The sequence below is a fragment of the Lipotes vexillifer genome, unplaced genomic scaffold, assembly GCF_000442215.2.
Source record: "Lipotes vexillifer unplaced genomic scaffold, Lipotes_vexillifer_v1.1 scaffold777, whole genome shotgun sequence".
Classification (NCBI taxonomy): domain Eukaryota; kingdom Metazoa; phylum Chordata; class Mammalia; order Artiodactyla; family Lipotidae; genus Lipotes; species Lipotes vexillifer.
In genome coordinates, this window is record NW_006784423.1 from 4,130,784 (window position 1) to 4,142,430 (window position 11,647).

General features: G+C 41.3%; 1 protein-coding gene across 1 annotated transcript in view; it reads right to left on the reverse strand.

Annotated features, from left to right (window-relative positions):
• Window positions 1-11,500: 11,500 nt before the first annotated feature.
• The window catches only part of SLC9A4 (solute carrier family 9 member A4), a 60,424-nt gene continuing 60,277 nt past the window's right edge, over window positions 11,501-11,647 (reverse strand). Inside the window, 1 exon segment of the mRNA XM_007456841.1 lies at window positions 11,501-11,647. This exon segment is cut by the window's right edge and continues 9 nt beyond it. Coding sequence (XP_007456903.1) covers window positions 11,501-11,647 — 147 coding nt within the window.

Below are 11,647 nucleotides of genomic sequence, written 5' to 3' on the forward strand. Positions count from 1 at the left end.
AACAGAGTTTTGTCTTCACAATACTACCGTTACTATTTTTTAGCGATAAATATTGAAATATTTACAGATCAGTTGATGTGTGAGAATTTCCATCAGATGGATGTGGATGTGGTGTCAATGTATGGGTAGAGTGAAATAAGCTTGGCCATGAATTAGTATTTGTTGAAGCTGGTGATGGGCACATGAGGGATAATCGGAATCTTCTAGCTACTCTTATATACATTACAATTTATGATATTTGACTTTTTTCTTTTAATCCCAGCACCCACACAAGAAATTATGACCAATCATAAAGAAAAAAAAATCATCTAAGCAAATGATGCAGAGCTGGGATCTCATGTGACCACAAGAAGAAAAGTATACACAGGCAAACATCACCAGGCCAGTGGTTCCATTTAAGTGTTGTCATATGGTGCCTTATACCAAAATATTTTATTTTATTTTTTTATTTTTGAAAGCTAACAAAAACAAATAGAAAAATACTGATTCGGTTTTATCAGTGCTGTCAATAATTAAATAGCTCTCTCTCTTTAGGAAGTGTGGGGAAAATTGTCCATATAGGGCAAATGGGCGTGAACAGAAATCTTGTCCAAGGAAGAGCTCGGAGTGCCCAAAACCAGTTACACAAAGAAAATATCGTTAGTACCTTAGTTTCTCTCTCTTCTTCTGTCTCTCTCCCTTTCCCGCTCAAACACACAAACACACACACATATTCTTCCTGGATAAATAGAGGATAAGTGTAACTTTTGTTTGTTTGTTTGTTTGTTTGTTTTCAATTAGGGCCTGATAGATACTTTACCTGGGGTTTTACATGCATTAATTCATTTATTTCTCACATTAGTGGTAATAGTATTGTTCTCATTTTATATATCAATAAACAAGGTTCAAAGTGTTATGGTAACTGGTCTAAGTTCCCACAGTTCGAAGGTTACACAGCTGTAATTTGATACCACGTCAATTACACCCCAAACCACTGCTGCCCCCAGTACATCAAATGAAATGAACAATCTGAATAATGGAATAAGAGAAAACTTTGTATTTTTAGGACACAGCTTTGTGAAAGTCGGGAGTAGCTTAAAAACAAACGTAAACACAATTCATAGGGCAAGGAAGAGTTTTAAACAGACAACTAAAATGAAGTGCATCCTAGGGTATTTGCTGACAAAGTCAGCAACAATCGAACGAAGGCACTGCTGATCTGAGGGTCAGCTGGATCAGTGCACTACATGGATTCTTTTTTTTTTTAATTTTATAAATGTATTTATTTATTTATTTTTGGCTGCGTTGGGTCTTCGTTGCTGCGTGCGAGCTTTCTCTAGTTGTGTCAAGTGGGGGCTACTCTTCTTTGCGGTGCGCGGGCTTTTCATTTCAGTGGCTTCTCTCGTTGCGGAGCACAGGCTCTAGGCGCACGGGCTTCAGTAGTTGTGGCGCGAGGGCTCAGTAGCTGTGGCGCACAGGCTTAGTTGCTCCGCGGCATGTAGGATCTTCCTCGACCAGGGATTGAATCCGTGTCCCCTGCATTGGCAGGCGGATTCTTAACCACTGCGCCAGCAGGGAAGTCCGACATGGATTCTTTAAGTATCAAATCTATTGAAATCACAGTGTCAAGTCTGCTGAAAAGACAAAGGAGTCAAATTTGAATTAGTTGCAAATTTGAAGGGTAGGCAATACCGGTTTCCCCCGGTATCTGAAAATAGAGCCTTCAGTATGAAATTTTCCTCAGCTGAAATGGTGTAAAGCAAAGAAGCAATTACTTTAGGACACTTCTTGCTAATGGATGCTTAAAATAAAGCGAGATAAAGCACAGATGGTCAGATACAGTTCAAAGCCATGGGGGCTTGATGCTGAGATGCCGAGTGTGGTTCCCGGGGAAGGAACTTGGTGGTTCCCAGGTGCCCCGGGTGCACGCTGCCTGTGTAATGGGATCGTTGCAAAACCAGCGCTGAAAGCTGTTTTCACTTAATGGCTTTTTTCATAAAAGCAAAAATTCTCTTCAGATTTCTTCCGGTTAGTGAAAACAGGTCCTAATAAAACAGGACCTGTTTAAAACAGGTCCTAATAAAACAGGTGTTTCATAAAAGCAAAATGGCTTAAACTTTCTAAAAGCAAGAGATAGTTGTAATCTGAAAGATGTTTATCCCCTTTGCCAGAGAAACAGGAACTTTCTGGGTTACAGTATTTCCCGTGGGTTTTTAGCAAATGGGAATTTAAATTCACAACATTAGAGTACAAAAAAGGTCACTTTCTCTTATTTCTAGATTAACTTTAATCAGCTAATAAGCGCTGTTGTTTTAGTCTTTCAGCTAGTTACAACTCTAAATTGTAGAAAACTAATAGCATTGCAAGTATTCTTTGCTCATAGACAGGCAAGTGGATTCCGTCAGGGGGAGAGACAGTTGATTTCTCTTCCTCTGTGCTAAAAGCTTATTTTGCATCTATCAGTAATTTCTTTTCAGCATTTCTGATTGCCTATAAATGAGGAGTGTTTTGAATTTTCTTTTGATACACCGTATTGGTTCCCTCATTAATTAACGAGTTAAATATAATCTTTAACAAATTCTTCTTTTTTTCTGAGTCATGATTTTACCTTAAAAAAAAAACCCAAAAATACCTTTACCCTTTCACAGGGTCTAGCAGTGTGACTCCATTTGCCCACCCCTAACTGCAAAAATATACTAACACCTTCACTGTGGTAACAGGCAAAGTTTACTGTGCACTAAGTAGATCACAATAGCTCTGCTAAAAGCTTGAAGACAAGTTGCCTAAGTAAAGTTTTACAAAGCCACAAAAAAGGATTCAAATTCAGGTTTGCTTTACTCCTGGGCTCCAGCTGTTAACCGCTGTGTTATATTTATTCCTGAAGTTCTTTCATAACCATAGAAATTTTCTGCTTGCTCGAGACTGATGCAGGCTCTATACTTCAGAGTTTGCTCATTCCAAAGTCATAAGCCCTTCGGAGCGTAGGGAGAGTAGATGTCATCACCCTCAATTTACTTACATGGAGTAACTCGTGAGGTTCAAGGACTGGGTCAACATCTCACAAACTCCAAGTGATGGAGCTACTTTCTCCAACCCGGACCTTCTGATTCCAAATTCTTCCATGCTGCTCCATTGGAAGAGGAGGCTGCGGGGTCATCCCCAGACAGGCCAGGGAGGAGGGGTTTACCGCCGGGTGCCCACACTCAATGGCATCCTGGAGAGAGTTCCGAAGCTCTGCAAGAACTGACCATGGAGTGCTAAACCAAGCTTGGACCACTTCTCTAAGACACTTAGATCTTAGGACTATTTCTTTTCCTTTTTTAAAATGAAAGTATAATTTTAAAGTATAATTAATTTACAATGTTGTATTAGTTTCAAGTGTACAGCCAAGTGATTCAGATGTGTATGTATACACACACATATATATATATTCAGGTTCTTTTCCATTATAGGTTATTACAAGATATTGAGTATAGTTCCCTCTGCTATACAGTAGGTCCTTTTTGGTTATCTATTTTACATATAGTAGTGTGTATATGTTAATCCCAAACTCCTAATTTATCTCCCCCCTTATCTCCTTTGGTAACCGGAAGTTTGTTTTCAATGTCTGTGAGTCTATCCCTATTCTGTAAATAAGTTCATTTGTATCATTTTTTAGATTCCACATATAAGTGATATCATATGGGATTTGTCTTTCCCTGTCTGACTTACTTCACTTAATATGATAATCTCTAGGTCCATCCATGTTGCTGCAAATTGCATTATTTCAGTCTTTTTTTACGACAGAGTAGTAGCCCGTTGTATGTATATACCACATCTTTATCCATTCCTCTGTTGATGGACATTTAGATTGCTTCCATGTCTTGGCCATGAAAAGATGCTCAATATCACTAATTATCAGAGAAATGCAAATCAAAACTACAATGAGGTACCACCTCACACGGATCAGAATGGCCATCATCAAAATGTCTACAAAATAATAAATGCTGGAGAGGGTGTGGAGAAAAAGGAACCTTCGTACACTGTTGGTGGGAATGTAAATTGGTGCAGCCACTATGGAGAACAGTATGGAGGTTCCTTAAAAAACTAAAACTAGAACTACCATATCATCCTACAATCCCACTCCTGGGCATATATATACCCTGAGAAAGCCATAATTCAAAAAGAGTCATGTACAACAATGTTCATTGCAGCACTGTTTACAATAGCCAGGACATGGAAACAACCTAAATGTCCATCAACAGGGGAATGGATAAAGATCTTAGGACTTATTAGGACATTAATGCAGCAACGTTTCCCCAGGGCTTTCTTTATATCTGGCATTCAAAGAGTTTATAACCTAAAAGCAGACAGTGGTCAGCAACCCTGGCCTTGAAAATAATTTATCAAATGTAAAACTCTCTTTCTGGGTATGAAGTTTTCCTGAGTCTACCCTAAGCACTAGGAAGGCTCTAATGAGATGTAATCCCAATTACACATTTTCTCCTCCAACAAATTCACCCTCCCTCCTCAAGTCATTGTGAGATTCCTAACCCTAACCCCCGTCTGTGAGGTCCTCTTCAAAGAGCTTATTTTCTCTCACTCTACCTGGAAGAATTACCTCAATTCACCATAGATGTATTTTACTTTGACCATATTCATTTTCATTCTTGTAATGAATGAGATGTAATGAATATTCTTTCTAGACTTTTTTTCCAGTGTTTTCAAGTTTGACATGTTGTTATTCACCTACCTAATCAGTCTTTTTTTAAAATTCTTTTTCAAATTCTTTTCCCTTTAGGTTGTTACATAATATTGAGCAGAGTTTCCTGTGCTATATGGTAGGTCCTTGTTGGTTATCCATTTTAAATATAGCAGTGTGTACATGTCAATCCCAAACTCCCTAATCTTTCCAGATATTTTTAACAGAGAGCTGCCTGAAGCCCCGTGTGTGTGGTACAGTGAGACTGCAGGAATTCCAGCGGTATTGTCTACATTCAGAACTTGAAATTCAGCTCCGGGGGTGTGGGTGGAGAACAGCAAGCATTGTTTGCTAAACCCCATGCTCTTAAGACTGCTGGCTTGTACTGCCCTGCTCTGTGTGACTCTCCCGTGGGTGGGTCCCTGGCTGAGGACCTGTCCTTTTGTCCTCTAGTTTTAAGAATATCCCCTTTTTGGAGGACAGAATTTTTCCCTCCTTTCCTCTTTCTGATTCGTTGTGTTTTTTTTTTAACTTCTGCATTTATAACTCTGGCGACGCCCCCCTCCCCATACACACAACCCCTTTTGAAGATAGCATAGTAAGATAACAGGGCTGCTTCCTGAACCAGGTCCAGGACAAGCACAAACTCAGAACAAGGGCAGCCTTCACCCGTGAAACAGTACACCAGCGAAACCCAGATCCGAGTTTCACTTGCTCTTAGTTACCCAGAAAAATTCCTGTGAGGAAGCAAAATAAATGAAACCCTGTGAGGCCTTCCTTCCTTTTAAACTGGTCCAGGGCCATGGTGCTAGGTGACCCCTCATTTTTAAAGTTTCTAACTGGCTCTATTTCTAGTGTTTCCATTAGTTCAAAGATAATATGCCAATAGGAATAAAACTATTGAAATAAAAAATTGCTTAAAGGGTAATTCACGTTTCCACTTCACTGTGCTGAATCCAAGACGCAGACTCCCGAATCAATAATTTGGCTATAGCCACTGTCAGTTTCAGTTAGCACTTCAGCATCATGTAAGACAGAAAGGAACTTTGGGGAAGTGGCAGTAGTCCAGTCCATAAACAAGACCAAAACTATTACTTGATTTCGTGAAGTGATCTTAAGAATTCATATGGTGGTGGCAGAAGGCATATTTATCTTTTCACGTTACTCAATGTATTCTTTGCAACAGCTAGGAGGCTGTTACTACAGCTTAGTGGATGGAGGGAGGGGCTCTGGAGTCAGACAGCTCTCAACGTAGATATACCGCCATTTGCATGTCTTCGATGAAAACCTGGACCAGCTCTGTGTCTTGGTGAAACAAGCTATTCTGAGACTCAGTGTCTTCTCTGCAAAGTGGGGATAACAATCATAATAACCACTTCTAAAGATTGTTTTAAGAATTCAATGTTTAAAAATGTGTATGTACTGTATGTACTCTTCTTAGTGAAAAGCAGGGCACAAAGTACGCTTTCAATAAATGGTACAGTTACCAAGAATATGTTCCTCTTTGAATATTATACAGTCAAAGTCATTCTCCCTGCCGTCTTCCATCCTTTCAGTGGGTTATCGGATTATATTGCCATCGTAAGTAAATAGCATAGTGCAGTGGTTCGGAGCCGCCCAGGGCTGTGGAGATTGTCTGGTTGGGGACCTCACTTGGGAACCAAGAACAAAGGTCTTCGGAAACAACATACAATAGATATTCAAAAGAGACTCAGTTTAAAATCACTCACAAAACATTTTATTTGTCTTCAGAAAATAATCTTAATGACACAAATGATCAATCTTGCTTGTCATCTGATTTTTAGATCATCTATTAAGTTTGTAAAAACAGATTTTCAAAATCACATCATCTTCCATTGTATTTATTTCCATTTTAAAGCAAAGTTCTTTTCTGGCAGGGTAGAGTTTCTGTTTCTTCTCATTGGATCCTTCCCAAGTGAGAAATATAACGATGTGCGGATTTGAGACACTTATCAATTCTTCTCAGGGAAAAAGTTTACGTCAATGACCATAAACCAGACAGACCTGGTTTCCAAGGTCTTCCTTGGAAGCAGGGAAACCTTGGACAAATTACTGCATCTCTCTAAACCTGTATCCTTTCACTTAAGATGGGCTGATGCTGGGAATTCCCTGGGGGTCCAGTGGTTAGGATTCCAAGCTTCCACTGCAGGGGGCACGGGTTCAGATCCCGCCAGCCACGCGGTGCACCCGAAAAACAAACAACAGCAACACAACAAAGACGGGGTGATGCTGCATCTACATATAAAAAGCATTTTGAATAGTGCCCGACATGTAGTAAGGGCTCTGTAAATGCTGCCTATTATGACTGTTCTAGTCAAGCCTGATTTCTTAGCACACGGAGTATGCACCTTGATTTTAGGACCACCCATTTTGATTCGCAATCTGCCTGGAAACAGAGTAGTGACCCTCCTGGTTCATTTTACAACATGGTTCCAGTTAACTTGTTGAGTAAGAAGCCTGGGGGGCTGGAAATTGTGACTTCTCTCACCTGTCATACTTCTTGAGCATCCCTGGCTTGGAAGCTGGTTAGAGTCTCAGAAAGAAAAAGAATTTATTAAATCAAATACTGTGGCCAGATGAAACAACATATCCCTTGCTAATTAGAGGAGTAGCTAGTACTGAGGCAGGCATCTCTTTTATTCCCCTTGGCTTATGGCCCAATTAACAATTAACAGTGACTGATGTTCTAACAGGGGAGCTTTCTGTCTGCATGGCTGGGTTTTCTCAGGAAGAGTTAGAAATAAGATACTTGACAGAGTTTAGTCAGGAAAGAACAATTAAAAACTACAAGAAACCACCCGTATTATTCACGGATAAAATATACTTGCAAAAACTTTAGACAACGTCAATACGTTCGTTGATTTTATTTATTAAAAACGAACTTTTCCTAATTTTGGAAAGTTATGACTAGAAGCTATTTTTTCCCTGTGCTTAAAATTCTTAAACACCTATCTCTCTAGTTAATATTTATAAGATAAGGGAATCACTTTTCTGGAGGACAGATCTCCGTATAGGAAAGATTCCAAGTTGAAGAATGAAAGCCCATTGATGTTTCCCCCCAAAAGAGGAGTTCTACCTTTCTCACTGGGTGCCTATCGTAATACGCAGAGACAGGGCTTCTCAACTCACGGACTTCTGAGAATCAACGATGATTAGAATTGGACACCAGGGTAACTCCAAAGCAAGAAAATGCAGTAATTTTGAGGTAATGACACAAACATAAATGAGCTTTGCTTGAAAAACAAGAATCCATATCCAGACCTTATTTCTGGTTTTGCTGTTGGTTGACGGATGGCTGGAGACTCGACCGGGTAGAGTTGTGATGATGGTTTTCAATGCTCTCTAATTCTGTCACATCTTCTTCCCAGTGCCCCGAAGTATCCTTTGTTATGTCAATCAAGCTGCCTCTCAGAAAGGTCTCAGATGTCTGTTATCACTCTTCATGTGATTAAACCAATGTATGTCCTCTCTCATGAACACATATATTTTAGCCTAAATAATTATAGCTGTTAATGATCAAGCACTAAGCTAAGCATTTTACAGATATTATCTTATTTAATCCTCACGATCATTCTGGGAGGTAGATAAGATTATTACCTTATTTTATCAATTGGCAAATTTCAGCTTAGGGAAGATAATTAAGTTGCCCAGGGTCCCACAGCAAAAAGTGGTCTGGCTTCAGAGCCAGAGCTCTGAACTAACTATATTGATTTAAAAAGCCAAATCATTTGAATGGCAGGCACCCGAGTAGGTGAAGAGTATTCTGCAAGCCTCCCTGCAGGTTGAAGACCTTTGCCACACACCTGTCACAGTGCTCACCCCCTATGTAGGAAGGGTCATTCTAATCACTGAACTCAGGTGGTCATTACAGCTCTACCGCCTGTGACCCTGTAGCTTTTTCCAAGAAGAGAAGCACAGAAGTATATGGTCGTTATGAGACAGAGAAAAGCATGAAGGGAGAACAATAAAGTATCCAGAATCTCATCTGCACTTTGTCATGGCGGACTCCCTTCTACAGCCTATGTTTCTTTTTTACCAGGTTGATTAAAGACAGAAGAGCTCCCATGGCATCCCATCAGGTTTGGGGAGGATAAATAAGGACATTTACCACATCCCAAACACCAGAAAACATGTGGCATCCCTTTTAAGCTGGAAAGCCTCTGCATAGGATGAATACAAGGAAATGCCTCTTTATCCAACTTCAGAATTCACTGAAATCCAAGACCATTCAGGGGAAAAATAGAAATAGATTTGTCTGATTTTTTTTTTTGAGATGTAGGATTTTTTTTTAACATTTTCCTTTTTTTGAAATTTAATTTAATTTTACGTTAGAGTATATTTGATTTACAATGTTGTGTTAGTTTCAGGTGTACAGCTAAGTGATTCAGTTATTCATATACATGTATCTATTCTTTTTCAGATTCTTTTTCATATAGGTTATTAGAGAGTATTGAGTAGAGTCTCCTGTGCTATACTGTAGGTCCTTGCTGGTTATCTATTTTATATATAGTAGTGTGTATATGTTAATTCCAAACTCCTAATTTATCCCTTCCCACCACGTTCCCCTTTGGTAACCATAAGTTTGTTATGGTGTCCGATTTTTTTCTACTTTTTTTTTTTTTCGGTACGTGGGCCCTTCACCGTTGTGGCCTCTCCCGTTGCGGAGCACAGGCTCCGGACGCGCAGGCTCAGCGGCCACGGCTCACGGGCCCAGCCGCTCCGCGGCATGTGGGATCCTCCCGGACCGGGGCACGAACCCGTGTCCCCTGCATCGGCAGGCGGACCCTCAACCACTGAGCCACCAGGGAAGCCCTGTGTGCCCGATTTTTTGAGGTTAAAGATAAAACAACAAATTCTGCCCTTGGTGGATGAGGTGCGCTGCTCAGCAAGCCAGTGGCCAGGCCCAGGAGACCTCCAGGGGTTTCTTCCCCTTCCTGAGCTGAGTAGGGAGCAAGAACCAGATCTTTCTCAACACTCAAGAGGAAATCTTCTCTGTTGCACTGCTTGGTGCCTGTTGGAAAAACTCATCATGCGAAACTGATACCCCAGAGCACTCCCGGGGTACCTGCTACACCCTCTACCAATCCCCAGAGTGGGCTGGGGATCCGCTTTGTCTTTCAGACCACGGTCGACCCACATGCACATGTATAAGTGTAATCCCCAGATAAGTCCTGTGACCTATGCACAGTGGAGTTGGCTCTCCTAGCAGGAAGAGGATCACTTGGTCGCTTCTGATTAAGGGGATCAAGTCAGGTCTGGGGACTCCTGGGATGCGCTGGATGGTTTCCTTTAAATATGCATAGGATTAAATCAGTTGGGGATGGTTATAGATATCAAAAGTGGCAATGATAAAAGATACTTTGGCTAACTGATTAGTGCAGATTGGTTAGTTGGCACAATTGATAGCTCTTGTAAACTCTTGTTAACCTATGGGTGGGTGACCAGAAGAGAGAGAAGAGGAAGAGACTGGAAGGAGGGTGGAAAGATGAAGTTAGGCAGCAAAGTTGGTGAGCTGGAGTGTGAAGTTCAAGGTCAAGTTTGGGGACGATGAGGATGGAAAATTAAATTGGAAATTAGCTGAAACTCCTAGGGGAAAATGTCACACCCTGCAAACGCACATTTAATAAATAGCCATTGTGTCATTGCTATTAAAGCATGTTTATGGCTGTTTTGTTCCTAATATCCTTATTTTTCAAAGAGGCATTCCAAGTACAAAAAAGACTACAAGCCCACAGTTGACAGATTAATTCTATATTCTGTAGCACATCTATTATTGCTACTGATTAAATATAGCAATGTTAAGACCAATTTTACCTCCCCGCAGACATATAACTTATTGCATAGTGCATATCAAAATCAAAATTGAATGCATTCTCTCGGGAGGAAGGACAATCAGCTTGTGAAGACAGCAACTCACCACGTGATCTGGGCAAGGTGCGCTTATTTATGAACACAGGGGGCTGAGCCAGGCCGTTTCCAAAGTCCCTCCTGGTTCTGACCTGACTAGAAGTTGCCCGTGCATAGAGTCAAGGGGAAATATTGACCAATCATGTTTTTTTTTTTTTTTTTTTTTGCAGTACGCGGGCCTCTCACTGTTGTGGCCTCTCCCGTTGCGGAGCACAGGCTCCGGACGTGCAGGCTCAGCGGCCATGGCTCACGGGCCCAGCCGCTCCGCGGCATGTGGGATCTTCCCAGACTGGGGCACAAACGCATGTCCCCTGCATCGGCAGGCGGACTCTCAACCACTGCGCCACCAGGGAAGCCCTCAAGGGGAATTATCGACCAATCATATTTGTATCTCAATAAGTTACATGAATGACACACTTAGGGAATAACCCCTGGGGTGACTGACGTCTGTCTCTCACAGGGAATTCGTCTACAAAGCACAGCTAAGCACAGCTAAGAATGTGGAAGAGACTGCGAGTCGGTTCCCAGTCCTCTGAAAAATCTCCTTGCCTCTTAGAGAGTTACAATAGCTTCCCAAAACCAGGAACAAACACAAAACTCAAGGGACTTCCCTGGCGGTCCAGTGGTTAAGACTTTGCCTTCCAGTGCAGGGGGTGCGGGTTTGATCCCTGGTCGGGGAGCTAAGATCCCACATGTGGCCAAAAAACCAAACTATTAAAAACAAAAAAAAAAAACCCAGAAGCAATACTGTAACAAATTCCATAAAGACTTTAAAAATGGTCCACATCAAAAAAATAAAAATAAACAAGAACAAAACTCAATTGCTCCCTTCAGAAATCTGAACATCCTTCTTTCACAGTAATAGGAACACGGACTCTGGAAAAACCCAACACAATCCTGTGGACCGTGACATTACTTGCTTTGGAGCAAAGGGCTATGGGATCCCTGGAGGTCCCTGCCGGGTCTGTGCTCAGCTGACCATCGGGACCCAATGGCTGAGGCCTCTTCCTCACTCTTCTCTCCAGATTCGAAGTCCTCATCTACTGCGCGAAAGAGCGG